The sequence below is a fragment of the Carassius carassius genome, chromosome 27 (assembly GCF_963082965.1).
Source record: "Carassius carassius chromosome 27, fCarCar2.1, whole genome shotgun sequence".
Classification (NCBI taxonomy): domain Eukaryota; kingdom Metazoa; phylum Chordata; class Actinopteri; order Cypriniformes; family Cyprinidae; genus Carassius; species Carassius carassius.
In genome coordinates this window covers 21,242,441-21,262,889 of record NC_081781.1, presented here as the reverse complement: position 1 = coordinate 21,262,889, position 20,449 = coordinate 21,242,441, and the positions used below count along the sequence as shown (strand labels likewise).

General features: G+C 35.7%; 1 protein-coding gene across 2 annotated transcripts in view; it reads left to right on the top strand.

The window, feature by feature from the left end:
• Positions 1-2,914: 2,914 nt before the first annotated feature.
• ralgps2 (Ral GEF with PH domain and SH3 binding motif 2) overlaps positions 2,915-20,449 on the top strand; it is a 76,566-nt gene continuing 59,031 nt past the window's right edge. For both annotated transcript variants that reach the window (XM_059513119.1, XM_059513118.1), the window contains exons 1-4: positions 2,915-3,075; positions 3,153-3,257; positions 5,762-5,812; positions 19,297-19,380. In XM_059513119.1, the coding sequence (XP_059369102.1) occupies positions 3,019-3,075; positions 3,153-3,257; positions 5,762-5,812; positions 19,297-19,380 (297 nt within the window). In that variant the 5' untranslated portion in view covers positions 2,915-3,018. The remainder of the gene's footprint in view (positions 3,076-3,152; positions 3,258-5,761; positions 5,813-19,296; positions 19,381-20,449) is intronic.

The following is a 20,449-nucleotide window of genomic DNA, read 5'->3' as shown; positions in this document are numbered from 1 at the left end:
TTGAGTGATGAAAGACTTAGCATTTTTGGGTGAACAGTTCCTTTAAATAATAATTTGACTTTCTGTACATTTTGCTCAAATTACAGCTTTACTGGAATTGACACGCAATAAAATTGTATCCTGTTTACAAGTGGCATTTCTCATATTTCTAAGTATTAGTATTTATATAGTTTGGTTAGTTTTATTTAGTTTAGAATTGATCATTTGATCATCATTTATATCCATTTGGGGATTTTTGATGCGTCAAAATGATGTCATTTTATATTTATTCCTTATTAATTTCAGATTTATTTCATATAAGAAAAATTTGTTTTTTTCTCTCTCTTATTTAATTAAACCAATTTTTTTTTAAATAGTTTTTATTTTAGCTAATGACAACTCAGTAGCGAAATAAAATGTATAAATAAAATAAAATAATATAAATAAAATTTATTGGTACAAAATAATGGTTGTCGTGGAAAATGATGGCACAAATTGATAAATCATTTTACAAAATATTTAATTGGTTTAGGTTCATTTAATATATACAAACAAATTAAATATTAATTTTGTAAAATGATTTATCTGTATGTTTGTATATATATATATATATATATGTATATGTATGTATAATTATTGATATTCTTAGTGTTCAATGGATTACTGGGTGACCAGGTAAACAATAAAATCTCCTGAAAAGTTTGAAAATCTAAACAAAAATAATACAAAACCCTGGTAAATGTTTTCAAAATAGTTTTAAAATGATAAAATATAAATCAAAATCAAAATTGAGAACATCTTTTAATTAGCCTTTATCAAAAACGACCCTTAACTGTAGCTGTAAACTCCAGATAGACTGCTGTATCTGCTGCTTCAGACTCCTGTAGTGGAGAGATAAAATATATGTCTGCTTTGGTAACGTGTCTTCTTCCTCTCTCCTTCTCTTTATCCTTCTCACAGCAGGTTTTGTTCAGCAGAGGATTTAGAGCGAGTGCAGCGGAGGACGCAGAAGAGCCGTCACCATGTGCATTTGACAAATACCAGTAACTGTATTCTGCGTGTGTGTGTCTGTGTTCATTTAACAGTATATAAAAGCATTATTGCTGCTGCTGTTTGCTGTGTATGTGTGTGAAGCTGTGATTAGGATTAGTCTGCAGTTTGGCCATGAAGTCAGTTGAAGTCTCCGCAACACCTGTTTCTACAAACTCTAAACCACACACACACACACAGCGTAGCACCTGTTCACTAATGCTGTCGTTGTCGGTCCCACTGCTGTCTGAACACCTGCTGTTGTTTCACGTGTGAGCAAATGTTGACAGCAGTGTTTTGATAGTGAGGCCAGCAGTCGATGTCGCTCAGCACCTTGTTCTGTAGTGTACGGTTACATCGCTTCACCAAAACATTAGATTAGCAACACACAACTAATCTACACCAGTGTGTGTGTGTTTCAAAGGTGTGGAGTGTGTTGAGAATTGTGTTCATTTGAAACCATTCTGTGACGAACAAATCAACAGCACTTGTGGAATATTGTAAAAAAATCTGGGTTACAGCGCACTTCTAATGAAGAGATTTGGGCCAATCTATAAACATAAAATACTTTCAGTAGTGTATCTGCAACACAATAAACTGTGATGCCTAAAAACGTACAGTAAACATAAAAATACTGAGAACAAATTACAAATAATTTGAAAATGAAATGTTGCCTCAAATCGATGTAAATAATTTTCAAACAAATGGTGTTGAATTAGTTATTATTTATATATACTGTTATAGTTTTATACGTTTTTTTTTTAATTGTGTCTTATTTTTATATTTTCAGTGTCCATTTTAATTTCATGTTGTGGCATTGATTTTTGAGTGTTTTGAATATTTCTTTTTAGACTGATTTTTTTCGAGTGAGTTTTTTTCTTCTTTCTTTTAACTGTGAGTGTGATGCCTAAAACATTTCAAATAATCATCAAAATGGCAAGAATTTTACAGCTAAAAAAACTTTAACATAAAATAAAAATGTTTTTATAAAACAATATGCTTAGAATTTCTATTCTTAAATGCTTCTTAAATTGTCCCCATACTTCCTTTGTAAGAGTTTTTATACATATTATATAATAATATTAATTTTTACTAGACCTGGAATATTCTTTTTAAAAGTACAAATGTTTCATGTGGTCACACAAGCTGCATGCGTAGTAAGCAAAAAATCTGTTAAATATACTCTTAGATGGAGTTTAGTATGTCATCCGTCTGAAAAAATACATTTGTTTAAAAAAGGAAGAGAAAAAAAGAAAATAAAATGGTAAAGTTAAACTTGACCTGAGTTGTCTCAGAGCATTATGAATCATTTTTCTCATTAAATCCCCGGCCAAAACAACTCTGAGACCAGGATTTGCTGATGCACTTGACTGGAAAGCATTGCTAAAACACCACTAAAGCTTTTCAAAGCCTCCTATAAATCCACAGTCAGGAGCTTCGTCCAAATAAAGGAAACATCGTCACTCCCGTCCCGTGAGAGATTGTGTAACTAAAGGTCATTGTAACAGAGTTAGAATTTTTTTATTTTTTTTTTGTATGTATGTAATTGGAACTGATTTCTTGTGATAAACCTGAATCCTCTTTGAAACTCTGCCAAGGACAAAATAGAGATGCCTTCCAAAAAAGATAATTCAAGAAGAAAAAGAGCGTTTTCTGTCCGTCTCACTCTCAACTGTTGGATGAATGTGCTGCTGATGACTGAGAGCAGAGGCTAAAGTGGACCTTTCTGGCATAAATGAGAAACATTGTGTTTGGCGATAATGAAAAACTGTATTTCAACATGCACTGAAGTGGGAGTATTATAGTTTTGGGTTGGTTTATGAAGCCTGTGGATCTGAGCAGCTTGCAGTCATTTAAAAAAACGACACTAGATTTGTGCATTTAGGATTCGCCGAAGCCCAAATCCACTGTAACGTGTGTGTTTGTGTGTGCAGGGGGCCGTACAGGCGAGCTGATGAGGATGATGATGGTGAGTGAGCTCTTGCTGTAGTGTCTGATGGTTTGGTAATAATGGACGTCCCAAATGGCCAGCCCAGCATCTCCACCTTCACTACCCCGGCCTCAGAGGTCAGCGAACACACAGATGCTGCTTTGTGTATGTCTCATGTGTATGTGTCTGATGATCCTGTCACTGTGTCCTGCAGAGGAGCAGCAGTTCTGAGTCCCTCAGTGAGAAGGGCCCCTCGGAGCTCAAGAGTTTTGACGCTGTGGTGTTCGACGTGCTGAAGGTCACGCCAGAGGAATATGCAGTAAGTCAGAAAAATCTTACTACTGCTATAATACTGTTATACTGTAAAAGAGTATATAATAATAATAACGATAGTAATAATTATATTTATTATTGTTATTATTATTAATAAACACTTTTATTTTATATTACAGTGATATTATTGCTAAAGTAATATTACTTTATTTTTAAGTGTTATAATTGAAATACAATATTTTTATAATAATATAATTAGAAAAATTACTTTTAGTAGACTTTTAGTATTATTATTATTAGTAGTAGTAGTATTGTTAAACACTTATTCTTTTATTTTACAGTACAGTATTATTGCAGTAGCTTTATAATAATAATAATACATTCTTATTATTATAAATATTACTATTGCAATAATACTATTATACTGTAAAATAGTATATAATAATAATGATAAAATAAATGTTTTTTTATTGTTATTATCATTATTTCTACTACTACTAATATTATTATTACTAATAATAAATGCTTTTATTTTATAATATAGTGAAATTATTGCCAAAGTAATATTTATATTACATATTTATATATATAAAAATGTATCATTTAAGTAAAATATTTTTAGTAATAATAATTATTATTTTTAATTACTTTAAGTTTTATTATTATTATTATTAGTAGTAGTAGTAGTAGTAGTAGTATTGTTAAATACTACTTTTTATTTTACAGTACAATATTATTGCAATAGTAATATAATATTAATAATGATAATAATAATTATTATTAATATTATTGTTTTAGTTTTTATTATTATACTGAATAGGGAAACATTTTTGACTCTCACTGCTCACATGACTGAAAATGTAGCTCAAAATTAAAAGATTCAAAAAAACAAACAAAACATTTTGAAATGGCATGATGGAAAGTAAATAATGACATCATTTAAGTTTTGGGGTGAATTATTCATTTAACATCCTCATGTTGTCCCGAATATAATGTATGTACATACATATGTTTTTTGATCCAATCACTTAATCCATCACACACACTAGAATGAAGGGCCCAATAAGCTCCTCTGATTTTGTCTTTTTAAAATCTGGCAAGGGGCAACAGAAGAAAATTAGCCATTGGGGCTAACTCTGGCTTAACAGTATTTTACTGTTGATTAATGAGATTAATAAAATAAAAGTAAATAATGTTCTCTTGTCTCTTGTGATTTGTAGCAATCAACACCCCCCCCCCCCCCCCACACACACACACACAGAGAGAGAGAAGAGAGAGTAATAAATACTTCAGTACAGTTTCAGTAATAATTCATGACCATTTGGCAGATAGTTGTGCAGGCAGCGATGCTCTCTAGAGTTGAAATGAAACTCCAGAATCCGAGCAAGGCCATCAAGCTCTCCTCTCTCTGGTGAAACAAGGACTCTGTTTCAAATGAATCTCCCAGCTGAACTCTCTTCTGAACTTGAGGAAAAGACACAAAGCCGCTTGTTGACTCATACTTGCTTTAACCAAGCTGTGGCCAGTCACTCGCAGCATACTTTTATTTCTCCTTGTAGGCCACTTATGGTGGTACAAAAGGTTTTTTTTTTTTTTACCACAAACCTCTCATAATTAGTTTTTTAGGTTCATTTACTACTTTCTTTATGGTCAGAATGAAATCAAACAGGCTGTTTTTGGTATTGTACCTTAGATTATCTGTTATGAGTGGCTAATCTCTTCACGTGATGTAAGGCAAAGTTCACACTATTGATTATTAAATATAAATCAAATGACTAAATTAGGGCGGTTCATCTGACTGACTTGATTCATCTCTGACTTGCAATCTCTCGATTCAGTTTGATTTGGATTTGAAGGGATGACAAGGGCAGTAACCCTTGTAACCCTTCACCCATGTTTCCTTCAGCTTTATAATAATGAAACACCTGAGCTGCTACGAAAGGCAAAACTAGATTGTAAATTCTAGTCAGATGTCCAAAACCAAGCAAAGTGCAATAAATACGCATGACATATCTGATAGTGTCAGCAGAGGACGCTGTCTGCGTTTCTAATCTCTGGATGCCTGATGTAAATGCGATGACCTGATTCTGTACACGTCTGCCTGAAAGTGTCGTTATCTAGGGTACAGAGTTTCTTTCTGTGCTTTATTTATTTATGGCCCAGCCCATTAACCTATATACAGTACATCATCCCAGTCGCACGATGACCTCACACGCAACATTCATGCATGTGTGGAAATGTCTTGTGAATGGCAACTGAGCAGTGGACAAAAGATGATTTATTATTCATGTGTCTGTTAGACAGTGTGTAGAGTCAGGATGGATAGTGAAGTTGAGTCTGGTTTCAAATAAGCTCATAAATACAGAAACTCTCCTGTGATAAACATCTCAAAGGTAGCATCTACGTCACGTCTATTGAGAAAAATAGTGCAAGTGAAGTACTTTCTTCTTTAAATCCCAAAAGAATGGGTGACAACAGTGTCTTCCGTCATATATGTGACATTTCTAATGTTATATTTTGTGTGCTGATGTCATCTGTGTTGTCCTGCAGGGTCAGATCACTCTCATGGATGCTCCAGTGTTCAAAGCCATCCAACCTGAGGTAAGTCCATTGTTCATCATAGTATGTGCTAACTTATGTAATTTAGGTTGTGTGTGTGTGTGTGTGTGTGTGCTCTTGTTTTTGTGACACATCAGGACACAACTCTGTATAATGACATGGGTATGACACAGGTATTACAAGGAGAGGGTGACTTATGAGGACATAACCCATGTCCCCATTTTTCAAAACGCTTATAAGTCTTACAGAATGAGTTTTTTTGAGAAAGTAAAAATGCACAAAGTTTCCTGTGAGGGTTAGGGTTAGGTGTAGGGTTGGTGAAGAGCCGTAGAATATACAGTTTGTCCCCACTTTTCACAAAAACAAACATCTGTGTGTGTGTGTGTGTGTGTGTGTGTATACAGGGCTCTAGACTGTAACCCGGAGTGAAAGATTCCCAGCTCAAGCTTTAGTGCTTTACAGTCAAATGTGTATAAACAAGAACTTAACATGTAATATAATTAGTAACTGCACTTATTAATGCAAAACAATAGTAATTTTAGCAGTCTCTCTCTGTCTATATATATATACTCACACATAAACAAACAACATTGTATTTCTCTCGTTCAATAGACTTTCTCACTCTGATATAGAAGAAAAGTTGATCACAGTTTCCATTTAATGTTGACTTTAAAATGTTGACCTTTTTTAGTAGCTGGTTATGTTCATGCTTTGAATCACTCACTTCACTTCAGGTGAGGACAGAATGCTTAAAACATAATGTTGCTGTTACTAATTCAGTTAGCAGCCAGCTGGTGAGTAACGTTTTATTTACCTGCCAGAAGCATATTTTTGTCTCATTCAGTGCTTTCAGAATATTTGTTTTGGTCAGGGTTTTCTGAAGTAAGGGTCCCCTACCAAGTGAGATTACTGTGTGACGGACTCACAGGGCTGTCGCTGACCGAAGCGTCATACTCTCACTGTCAGCCATACACACGCTGTTCAATTTGGACAAGTTCAATAAAACCAGCCACTAGCAATAAAACAGCTGGTGATTTTTTTTGGACCTGGTTTATGTGTGGCCTCCGCTGTAACCATTCCAGTGTTTCCCAGCAGAGGCCAGTAAAAGCCCAGTGAAATGTCTCGGTTCTTTAGACTCTTCATCCACTGCTTCCGTTGGACTGAGTGTGTACTTTAAAACGCCCACACCAGATAAAATACTACACTGAAAAAAAAATATTTAGGGATTATTTAGCTGTTATATATATATAGCTGATATATATATTTGTGACAAACAGCACATTTCTTCCATCTCTCAATAAAATGGCATATGGCTCCAAAAAAAAAAAAAAAAATCATAATCACAATTTTGTTTCAGATATTTTTGCCTTAGTAGATAAATGAATAATTCATCCTAAAATAAAAATGGTCATAATTTCTCAAACCTTTTGGACTTATTTATTTATTTTGTGGAACATACCGTAAAAGATGATACTCTGAAAAAATGTCTCCATGTTTTTTGTTTTGTTTTATTTAGTCTTGTTTTGTTTTTGTGTGTTTTTGTTTGTTTGTGTGTGTGTGTGTTTTGCATTGCTGTGCTTTTGTTTTACTATTTATTTTGTTACGTGTTTTTCATTTTGTTTCATTTTGTGTTGTCCACATTTTAAAATAAAGGGGACCAAAATGCTTTGATCCTCAACATTCGGCAAAATATTTTCCTTGGTGTTCTGCTAAAGAAAGCAGTTCATACCGGTTTGGAACGATATGAGGGTAAATAATGACCGATTATTTTTTTTTTTTTTTGAGTGAACTGTCCCTTAAATGTGAAAACATTACACATGTGATGGCACATGGATGGGAAAAAAACTGTGATGAATATCTACAAAAGACTTGGCGAACGAACCTTAGAGGCGGTACGTCTGTAGAAGAAACCCACAGTTATATGCAGTACCAAATAAATATCTGTGCGGTTATTTTCCTTATTGACATCTGGGCCTTGGTCAACATTCACTGCCCTCCATGACCTCCTCCCTCTCTCTCTGCGCTTTGAATGATTTATTAGCGCAGGCATGTTTTATCCACCGTCTGTAAGGTCGGGCTTTCAGCCACACAGACTGATTTATATAGCATTTGATGAGGCACATTGAACACTAATGTAGCATTTTTCAAGAAAAAATTCTGATTAAAAGAGACAAAATCATGACGACTGAGGGGAACTAAATGTTATATGATTTGTTTTATGTGTTTGTGGGAAATTACTGTGGCTGGCGTGCATTCTTTTGTCATTATTTATGGTAATTACAGTAATTTGTGTAATTAGGTCTACTGTTTTCTGTCGTTGAGCGGTTTGATTGATAATGCAGCGGCATTGTTTGGCTTTGATTTTCTTGGCAAGAGTTTTTTGGATGCTTGTTTGGAGAGGAGAGGGTGAAATTACAGGTTGCCTCTTTGAAAAGACGAGGTCTGGTTCTCTGGAAGACGCTACTGAGCTAACCTCTGATTTTGAAAATGTCTGGGATTGATTAAGTGAGCAGTTTAGCCAACATGTGTATCAGTCGACAAATTATGTGTATAGATGATGGTTCTTTCTAGATCTTCAGGAGCTGATCTGGTTTTCTTTCTCATTTTGTGTGTATCTGGCAGTTTTAGTGTTTTATGGAAGGGATTTGTTGAAGGATTATTTGCACTTTTTTCTGAATCCAGTTGTGTCATTGTGTAACATGAGAGTAAAAGGCAGAGGGTGACGTAATGTGAACATGAATGTCAGGCTACTGCTTTATCACGCACTGTTGTTTCTGATATAACACATTATAAAGTTTGTGTGTTAGTGCTAGGACAAAAGACGTAATGTTATTTTGACCAAAAATTTGTTGTTGTTCTGGTGATGGTTGGGTTTAAAGAGGTCATATTATGCTTCAAAAAGAACATTATTTTGTGTATTTGGTGAAATGCAATGTGTTTATGCGGTTTAAGGTTCAAAAAACAAATTATTTTCCTTTTAATGTACATTATTGTTTCTCCTCTATGCCCTGCCTTCTGAAACGAGTCGGTTTTTTTTTTACAAGGCTTATTGTTAAAGATTTGTTCACGATCCGGACATCAGACGAGACAAAACCAGTAAAACCCATTACAAACAAGGCATTTGTTGCATCCAGTGGGGACTTAATTTATATATGTATTATATATATGTATGATTATAATGTATTTTTACATTTTGTATCACGCTGCGTAAACATAAAACCATGTCTACATTTGTGATCTGAGAAAAAACAAGTCTACTCTACACTGCTCTGACTGTCCTTGCAACATTTGAACTGCCCAACTTTATGAAAACAGCCATTGTGCCACAGACGCATTGCAGGCTACTGGTTCAGGAAACAGTCCTCATCCTCCATAAAATGTGCTGCAAACATATTAATATTTGGGTTGAACTGTTCTGGAACAGTGTTGAAATACAACTTAACCATCTCCAATACGAATTAATCCACAAATTACTTAAGCTGTTAACTTTTTTAATGTGGCTGACACTCCCTCTGAGTTCAAACAAACCAATATCCCGGAGTAATTCATGTACTCAAACAGTACACTGACTGAACTGCTGTGAAGAGAGAACTGAAGATGAACACAGAGCCGAGCTAGATAATGACTCGTTCACGAGCATTCACGGTTAAAGAAAACGGTTCACCGGTTCTTTTGCACTCGACGTAATGCCGTCATTTGCGATGATTGCCCTTGATTCAAGCCTTCGGTTTACCCACGCTCATAACATTAGCACAGAATCAGTTCAGAATCAATCACCAAAAGAATCAGTTCGGTTCAGACGCTCTGTGTGTCGGTCTGCTTCACGCTGAATCACACATGCGCAGTATCATCAGCTCCTCGGTTCAAGAATCGGACCCGTCTGACAGAAACGGTTCTTGACTCGTGAACGAGTCAATGTTTTGTTCGTTATCTGGCTCGGCTCGGTGTTCATCTTCAGTTCTCTCTTCACAGCAGTTCAGTCAGTGTACTGTTTGAGTACATGAATTACTCCGGGATATTGGTTTGTTTGAACTCAGAGGGAGTTAGTTAACAGCTTAAGTCATTTGTGGATTAATGCGTATTAGAGATGCGAACCGTTTAAAACGATTCAGTTCGATTTGGTGAACTGGTTCAAAAAGATCCGTTTACATCGAATGATTCGTTCGCAAACCGGATATCACAAACTGCTTTGTTTTGAACTCTCTCACAACAGAGACGGAAGAGAAGACAATGATGAATAAAGTCGTCGTATTTTCTATTTTTGGACCGAATCCAAATATCTAAATCTAAAATATCTTAAACTGTGTTCCAAAGATAAACGGAGGTCTCGCGGGTTTGGAACGACGTGAGGTTTTTCAATGAACTAACCCTTTAAGGTTTAAATATCACACACACACACACACACACACACACACACACACACACACACACACACACACACACACACACACACACTCACCCACACAGTTGATTTGTTACATGCATTAAATGTTGTTTATTTGTTTAAATTGTGAAATTGTAGTTCTCATTAAATTTTATTAATAAAATGTAGAACTTAAAATTGTAAATTTCATATATTTTACTACACCACAAAGTCATTTTTTTCCCAGCGTATTATTCATTCATATACTGATTTATTCATTTATTTATATATTTATTTTGCTTTTATTGTTAATTTCGAATCACACTTTTCCTTCCCCCTAAAAAATCACAGAAAAAATCGGTAGCTTTTTTCTGTTAGACAGTTTCTTAAGTTCTTTTTGAGAAATGCTGCAAGGTTGACCAGACTTTATGCCTGTAGTCAAAAGTGTGTTTTTTGCAAGATTGTTCACACTAATAAGGTTCAGATTAAGTGTGCAGCAGACCCATCCATATGCAGTATGATCTTGTATGGAAGCAAAATGAGCTCACGGCTGTAATGCAGACCAGAGGCTTTTGTACATGCATTAAAACACTAAGACTTCGTGAAATGTCTTTTAGAGAGATACGTGTAGAATTACGTAACTTTTTCCAACCTACATGCATGCAAACATCTCTGGTCTGTTCTCTGTACCACCCCATTAGCCTTTTTAACAGGCACTTATTATAAGCACGCTCTGACCCACAATGCCCTGGGTGGAATGGAGAGGTTTGTTTGATTCGAGTGGAATAATGCAGTGATATCAGTGATCTGGCAGTGCTGCCTGTTATTATTGGTTTGCTTTAATTAATGGCAGTTTTTATCAACTCTGCAGATGTTGCTAAAGATTTTTTTATGAAGTAGCTCTATTAAAGCAGCTTGTGTTTCAGCAGAGGTTGTTAAACACATCATAACAGATTTTTTTTTTTGAGTGGACTGCAGTTCATTGAGTTTTCTATTGTCTGTGTGTGTTTCTTTGCAGGGAAGGTTAATTGTTTTTGAGGCTCTGGAAGCAGGAGAGATTTCGATGATTTGTGCTTTGCTGAACTAAAGTGAAATGTGTGTGAGAGAGCGAGCGATAAAGAAGCAGAAGTGGTTCTTTGCTATTCAGTGACATCTTCAATCTGAAGGTTACTTGGCCACTTCCTCGCCATCTGTGTAAAAATGAGATGTACAAAAAAGAAAAAACCTAATGAGAATTTTTAGATAGTTTACCCAAATTTTTTTTCAAAATTTGTTGTTCAAAACCAGTTTGTTTATCTTCTGTGAAACAGAAAAGTAAGTATTTTGCAAAATGCACAGGCTGCTCCTTTCCATAGAATAAAAGCATAGTGACCAAGTCTCTAAATAGGCACCACAAAAATATTATTAAAGTGGTACATGACTAATGAACAGAGCCACATGAATGGTCAACATGTATGTTCAATTGTAAAACGGTCCCTGTTATTTGCTCTGTAATGCTTCTGTGAGCATTAGCAGAGGAACCGGTGGGTTTCTCTGGCCTTCATTACTATGACGCACATTATCGTTCAGTCTGGCCGGTTTTGGCTGGGACAGAGCAACAAGTTGCATACGTACTATCATGAAGAATGCTGGTAGGGTTTCGGAAAAGACCACTGTAGATACAGTACAGACCAAAAGTTTGGAAACATTACTATTTAATGTTTTTGAAAGAAGTTTCTTCTGCTCATCAATCCTGCATTTATTTGATCAAAAATACAGAAAAAAATGTAATATTGTGATGTATTATTACAATTTAAAATAATTGTTTTTAAATGTATTATACTTTAAATTATCATTTATTTCTGTGATGCAAAGCTGAATTTTTAGGATCATTATCACATGATCCTTTAGAAATTATTCTAATATGATGATTCATTATCAAAGTTGGAAACAGTTCTGCTGCTTAATATTTTTTCAGAACGTGATACTTATTTAGGATACTTTGATGAATAAAAAGTAAAAAAAAAAAAAAAAGAAGCTATGTTTTTAAAATATAAATATTTTGTAATAACAATATACACTACTGGTCAGTAATTTGGGGTCAGTAATTTTTTTTTCTTTCTTTTTTTTTAAATAAAAGGAATACTTTTATTCAGCAAGGATGTGTTAAATTGATAAAAAGTGATAGTAAAGAAAATATGTTATTAGAATATATATTATTAGAATTTTTTTTTTATTTTGAATAAATGCAGTTCTTTTTAACCTTTTATTCATCAAATATATTAGACAGCAGAAGTAGACTGGATGTTACATGTGACACTGAAGGCTGGAGTAATGATGCTGAAAATTCAGCTTTGCATCACAGGAATATATATATATTTTTTTAAGTATATTCAAATAGAAAACTATTATGTTACGTTGTAATAATATTTTACAATATTACTGTTTTTTCTATATTTTTGATCAAATAAATGCAGGCTTGATGAACAGAAGAAACTTCTTTCAAAAACATTAAAAATAGTAATGTTTCCAAACTTTTGGTCTGTACTGTACATGTGAGCCAGTTACAAACTAGCTGCACAGATCACATGGCAGTCTGCCCGACACATGGATGTGATACATAACATGAGAGATTATCTTAAAACCTGCACTCTGTCTTCACGTTCTGCTATACAGGAAATGCAAAAAAAAAAAAAAAAATGTGGTCAAGGGCCCAATAATCCTGAAAACCATAAGGTTTTCACATTACAAGAAATGGATTCTTGAGTGTTATATAATGTTTTCATATACATTTCTGCTAAGACATTTTTTCCCTTTCTGTTTATTTCCTTTAGAAATTAATTACCAGTTAATATTCAGTTCTTTAGATTTTATATATATATATATATATATATATATATATATATATATATATATATATATATATATATATATATATATATATATATATATATATATATATAATAAGCTTAATTTGCTAGGAAAATTAGAAATTCAGCATGACATCACTTGCTTACCAATGGAACTTCTGCAGTGAATGAATCACCCATCTTCCCTTATTCTGACCCTTTTTTGCAATTTGTATAGTAGCATTTGCTTGGCGGGATGCCGTGTGATCCAGGCTCTATAGAGCTGTTCAGGTTAATGGACGGTACATATGGCATGTTCACTTTCCCTCTTGTGCTGTTTTTACCAGGCAAAAATTTGTGTTTTTTTTAAGATTTAAAAAAGTATGTTCTTAGTTATCTGGCTTGAGCTTGTATGTTTTGTGATGTCAGTTAACTTATTGAAAGAAGTTCAAAGAACCACTCCACAATAAATTCTGTCATTATTTATTTGTCTTGATGTCTTCCCAAACCTGCATGCTGTTATTTTTTAGTTTTTTTGTTTTCCTGAAAAAGCATGAAAACCTACCAAATATTGGATGATGGTTAGATTATGCCACATTAATTGGCCAGACTTGTTCGAAAACGCCCTCACCCGCCATGATTTTAAACGTTGTGTAAACATACTGTAAACATTGTCAACTTATTTCGCAAGTATTATGAACAGCGATAGATGGACGGATGCTGAAGTGCAGGCACTTGTATCAAATGTAGCAATGCCAGTTGTTGTTGGAGTGTCTTACGCCTGTTTCACACATACTCCGTTTGCAGTGCGTATGCAGTCCGTGTGCGTTACGTATGTGGTGCAGAAGCAGCACGGAATCATTGAGCTTTCACACAGGAAGCGTTTGCAGTCTGCTACTGATCCGTGGCTGTTTAGTCCACAAACACAACATTTGTCCTTTATTTTGATTTCGAATCATGTAAAAAAAACAGCTTTTTCAGCATTGTGATACTCCATCACAGTACAGTAACAATATTTAATAGACATTAATTTAAACTCAAATATAAACAGCGTGTTACTCATGCATTTGACTGCTAGGTTTGTATAACACATTTACACATTTAAACAACATTTAGCTTACTTTTCTTGTTAGGCTATCACAAACATTTAAAATTAAAACTCACCACTGACAGAAACAGTCGACTCTCGTGCCTTTTGCATTTAAATCTTTATTACAAGCAATCCAACAGGTCTTAAATGACTTTGTTTTTCTGCCTCTATAAAAGTGCATATATTATGTTGCCTTGGTTATCTAAAGGTGCTCTTTTTCTTGTTTTAAACCTAGCCAAAAACCCATTTATTATTGTCATATCCTGAATTTGTCACAGGGTCAGAGTTTGACGTACAGTAAACCATTGTCACCCCCCGTCAAGTGGCTAATCTATTTCCATCAATACCTCCCAGAATAGTATGAGAACAGCACATTTTATTTTATTTTTATAAAGTTTGAATATAAGCTATAAAGTTGCCAATTGATTTTGTCTTTTCAAGGCATGATGAGTTCTGGTAGTTTTAGTTTTAGTTTTATCTTAGAAATGATGGTGTATTTTAGAAACGGTTACAAGCCTTTTCAGGAGACACAAAAGAAAGTGGAAGAAAGGGAACATCAAACACCAGCTATGATCGCTTTTCCATTGACTTCCCACTGCTTTAAAGACTTTTGTGTGATAGCAACGCTCCCTGTGAACAGAACTGACTTCCTCCTGTCCATCTCTGCTACCCTGTCAGATTTTATTACCTCCCATGAAAAAGTAGGTAGTACTTATATGGGCTCGCCAAACCAAGGGGGAGATTTAAATTGAAACGAGGGAACTAATATAGAGCCTTACACGGCCCGGCCTGGGGCTAATCAGATTTCTCTGCCGAGTCGCTGTCCTCATTACACAGCTGCTGTTGCAGCCATTATAATAGTTTAGTTTTGGTTTTTCATGGCAAAGTGGTCATATTTCATTTCAAATCTTTATTAATTTAATTTAGAAATATGATTGAAACATTTTATGTTTGTTAAATTCAAGTTTGTTTGTTTTTTAAATAGCCTACAAAGCGGCCAGCACAAGATTACCATCATAATATTTTACGACAATGAAATCATGTTACATTGCATGAAGTAAAATTTTATATATTACACCTGTATACTACGCCAAAATATTAATAAAAAAAGGTATGTGGCACCTGTCATTCTTCACATTTTACGTTTGTATTAAATTGTTCTGTTTTTTTTTTTCAACATGCACTCAAATATTTATTCGTTATTACTTTCGTGCTGCAAATATTAAACTGGAAAATATATTTTACTCACATGCCGCATGAAAGGAGAATATCTCACTACAGATTAAAGAGCGTAAAAAACATTCATTGTTTGTATTTTATCTTAAAATTGATAGAAGCCTGAGGCTTTGTGTTATAATAAAAGTAACCAAGCCCACAGCTTAATGCGATTAAAACATTACATATTATTTCCAAGCATTTATACCATAATTAAAGGCTTGTGAATAGTCACATAACGTTATTTAGTTCAGAAAAATCAACATAACAGAGTCAAATTTTTAAATGGTTTAAAAAAATTTTATGGTTATCAAACCAGTGGAATATTACATTTTATTCCTTCAACAAATAACAAATCATTTTAATGCAGCTAGCTCGTAATCACGACTTAATACGTGGGAAACAGGAAGCTTCTCGCTCAGCACAGTGGAGTGCATCGTTCTGTTAACTTTGTGGTTCATTATTTTGAGTCGTTTGAGACGCGGTGACACAGAAGAAGAAGAACCTCTCACAACATATTGCTTTATAAATCTATTGCATTTGCTGCTCAGAAATGTGTAATCATGCTGCACGTATCAGCAGTTCCCTGCTCCGGCACATTTACTGCTCAAACTGCATGCATACCGCACTAATTAAACTGAACTGTGCTCTGGTCCACTTCTTCCAACCAACGGCATCCGAGCGCCGCACGGAGCGATCACAGTCAACCGAACCGGGCTTTGGGGTAAGATGCACTCGGGCACAGTTCACATCCTTAGAAAATAGTCGCACAGCCTAATCGATAATCGGTCATTAAAACGACTAATCGAATATACGAAAATCATGACCCATACCTAGTTTATAATTGGTTTTATTGGTTTTGTCTCGTCGCACCTGGAGATGACATCACAATACGGTAAGGGGTGTAACATTTTCGCCATGCGGTTGAGGCATTCGGCCACTCACAATACACTGGATAGCTGGCCAATCAGAGCACACCTCACTTTTCAGAACGATGAGTTTTGTAAAAATCAACACGTTTCAGAAAGGTGGGGCATAGAGGAGAAACAGTAATGTACAGTCGTGGCCAAAAGTTTTGAGAATTACATAAATATTAGTTTTCAACAAGTTTGCAGCTAAACTACTTTTAGATCTTTGTTTCAGTTGTTTCTGTGATGTACTGAAATATAATTACAAGCACTTCATACGTTTCAAAGGATTTTATTGACAATTACATGACATTTATGCAAAGAGTCAGTATTTGCAGTGTTGGCCCTTCTTTTTCAGGACCTCTGCAATTCAACTGGGCATGCTCTCAATCAACTTCTGAGGCCAAATCCTGACTGATAGCAACCCATACTTTCATAATCACTTCTTGGAGTTTGTCAGAATTAGTGGGTTTTTGTTTGTCCACGCGCTTCTTGAGGATTGACCACAAGATCTCAATGGGATTAAGATCTGGGGAGTTTCCAGGCCATGGACCCAAAATTTCAACATTCTAATCCCCGAGCCACTTAGTTATCACTTTTGCCTTATGGCACGGTGCTCCATCGTGCTGGAAAATGCATTGTTCTTCACCAAACTGTTGTTGGATTGTTGGAAGAAGTTGCTTTTGGAGGGTGTTTTGATACCTTTTTGATTCTTTATTCATGGCTGTGTTTTTGGGCAGAATTGTGAGTGAGCCCACTCCCTTGGATGAGAAGCAACCGCACACATGAATGGTGTCAGGATGCTTCACTGTTGGCATGACACAGGACTGATGGTAGCACTCACCTTTTCTTCTCCGAACAAGCCTTTTTCCAGATGCCCCAAACAATCGGAAAGGGGCTTCATCGGAGAATATGACTTTGCCCCAGTCCTCAGCAGTCCATTCACTATACTTTCTGCAGAAGATCAATCTGTCCCTGATGTTTTTTTTGGAGAGAAGTGGCTTCTTTGCTGCCTTTCTTGACACCAGGCCATCTTCCAAAAGTCTTCGCCTCACTGTGTGTGCAGATGCGCTCACACCTGCCTGCTGCCATTCCTGAGCAAGCTCTGCACTGGTGGCACTCCGATCCTGCAGCTGAATCCTCTTTAGGAGACGATCCTGGTGCTTGCTGGACTTTCTTGGACGCCCTGAAGCCTTCTTTACAAGAATTTATCCTCTTTCCTTGAAGTTCTTGATGATCCTATAAATTGTTGATTTAGGTGCAATCTTAGTAGCCACAATATCCTTGCCTATGAAGCCATTTTTATGCAACGTAATGATGGCTGCACGCGTTTCTTTGCAGGTCACCATGGTTAACAATGGAAGAACAATGATTTCAAGCATCACCCTCCTTTTAACATGTCAAGTCTGCCATTGTATGTGGAAAATGTGTTATGAAACACCTTTCATTAACACATTTCATTACACCAAATACATAAAATAATGTTCTTCTTAGCAACATCAAATGACCCCTTTAATATTGCATATTGTAATATTGAGCCACCCAAAATAACCACAAGGAAAATTTACTACTTTACTGCGACAGCCCTATATTTTGTTTGTTTGTCTTGTTTTTTATTTTGTTTTGTTCCAGCCAATCAGATTCAGCCAGGTCAAGGCAGGTCTTGCCATTTTAGTGCACAATATGATTTAGGTAAAACGTGAACACAGTTGTTTGTGGATGAGATCCCTTTTTGGGGTTTCCAGCCTGCATCTTTTTGGTTAAAAGCCCAATTATTACCTACACTGCTACCATTTGGAGCATGTGGTAGTGCTGTCTTTGTTTGAAGAACTCAATGATAACCTTGACAACTGGCCAGCTGGACCAATTACATTCAATTAAATTCAATAAAGACACTGTTTAGTTCACTTCTACCGTAATCTCAGAAATGCATTACATCACAGAAGAACGGAAATCTGCCATTAACCTTGTGTTTTGTTCTCAGAGTTGGTAGCGACTGATTTCATTAAATCTCTGTAGGTGATTTTCCTCATCACAGATTCTGAACTCTACGCTGGGGGCTCAGATTTGTTACACATGTAGAGATAATTGATTCAGCAGAAGTGATTTCATTGGCACGTCTCAGTGGTCGTTGGTGCTGGAGACACAATGCAGAAAGCACACTTACTTAGCTCTGTGTGTGTGTTGGCTCGCGTACTCACATCTGTGTTTGTGTATGTTGCTAAGCTCCTACCTCCACAGGTTGCTGACTCATTAAGTCACTGTTTGCTAGTGTGACCTCATGAGAGATTGCGGTTGTGTTGCTGCCGGGTTTAAGTTCACAATGGACAATCTTAATGAATATGTTTGATGGTTAATTTCATTGTTCTTGAAGTCCCATCATGGAATCAGGCAGCTCTTCTCCAGTTACTGACATCTCTCTTTGTGGTTGAATACATATCAGAGTTTGTTTTTGTGTTTTAATGGTGCTAACAGCTTGTTTGAAACTGATACTCTACTGGAAAAAGTCTGAGCTCTTGGCGTAATTATACAGCGCACGGTTGCATAATTAGATTCCGGATTTTCCAAATGTGAATTTCCAGGCTTGGCCGATATGTCGTATATTAGACTGTCATGACGGCTTTAGTATTGGCGCTTAGATGTTTCTTAGATAAGTTTTCATGTTTGTGTTTTGGAGATTTAGCAAGTCAGATGTTTATTCAATGGTGTTGTTGCCAAATACACATTGTTAAATGCTATTTTAAAAGCTTTTCCATTCTCGTTCAGTCAATCAGTCACATCATGTGAGTGAGACCGAGGATCCACACGATTTTCGGAAGATTGGCATGCGATTCAGAGATGGCTTCTGTGTTTCGATGCAAAATTAAGTGTACAAAAGCATGATGGACTGGGAAAGATGTGAACTTCTGCTGTCAGAGGCCCCATTAATGATGTTTTCTAGGGTCACTGGTCATGAGTGATACTCACCCTATTTTAGGTGCCCCTAGTTGATTTGTTTTGTTCACAATGCTGTGCTTGGTTGACTTAATTGTTTCCGTCCAGTTTCTCCAATCTTAAACCAACTGGAACGTGATTTATTTTTAAAAATGTTTACTATATTTGTTCTCTTGTTATTTTTGCAGGAACTCTCTAGTTGTGGCTGGAACAAGAAGGAGAAACACAGTTCAGCACCCAACGCTGTTGCCTTCACACGACGCTTTAACCAGGTAAACTGCAGACACTATTTGTTGTTGCCCCATTAATTGGATATAGACAGTGATTAACTGTAGACTTGCAGCTGAGGAGGTTGAAATACACAAAACTGCAGAATTGTCCAAAACAGCTGTGCTGCTTGATATTTCAGCAGAAACTGTGATTTTTTTTTTCAGTATTCTTTGATGAATAAAAAAAAACTTTTTTTTTAATATATAGTTTTTGTAACAATGTAAGAGTCATTGCAATCACTTTTGATCAATTTAATTATTTCTTTTTTCTTTTTAAGAAATGTCTTCTCTTTTTACCCCAAACTTTTGAGCAGTAAAGTGTGGTTTCTGAAACATACTTTTCAATAAAAAATAAAAATAAAAAAAGGCTTAACTGGAGAAACTATTTGCACATTACATTTTTAAACAGTAGCTTTTAATGTTACTTTTTTAAAATATACTTTTTCATTCAAAATGATACTCGAATATGTGTGTGGTCAGCCAGTTTACTACGACAGGAAACATGTTTATTGTTTCTGTGGCCACATATATTGGAGAGCTGGTTTGTTTTAAATAAAAACTTCAAATCCTACAAACCGGAAAATAAGGTTTCCAAGTGGTTTGTGTTAGAGATTGGGCATTAAAGTGGAGAAAAGTGTTGGTCGAGGTAAATGTTCGGGCCACGAGGGGTGGAGGCCTCTCTAGTTGCTCAGCTTCCAAGGGCTTGCATGCTTGTAATGTGCTGGCTGAGCATGTTTGCGAATGAGTATGTTTCTGGCCAAAATCTCTTGACTTTATTGCCTCGGATTGGCTAAGTTGGAAAATGACGTCGCCGTCAAGGTTCTTGTTAAAAGAATTTGGTCTCTATGTTAACACAACACGTTGTGATTTTATGTCACAGTCACTCCAGGTGAATGAGACAAGTGGGAAACTAAACTTACATTTACATTTTGGCTCTACTATGAGCAGGTGATATCAATGTTTGAAAAGCTTATCACTGAACTGAGGCCTGTGCGAAAATGTTGGATGCACACCACTAGGGCAGGGAAACACTGACTTGATCCAGTTGGCCTTTGAAGAAATATGTGGCCTC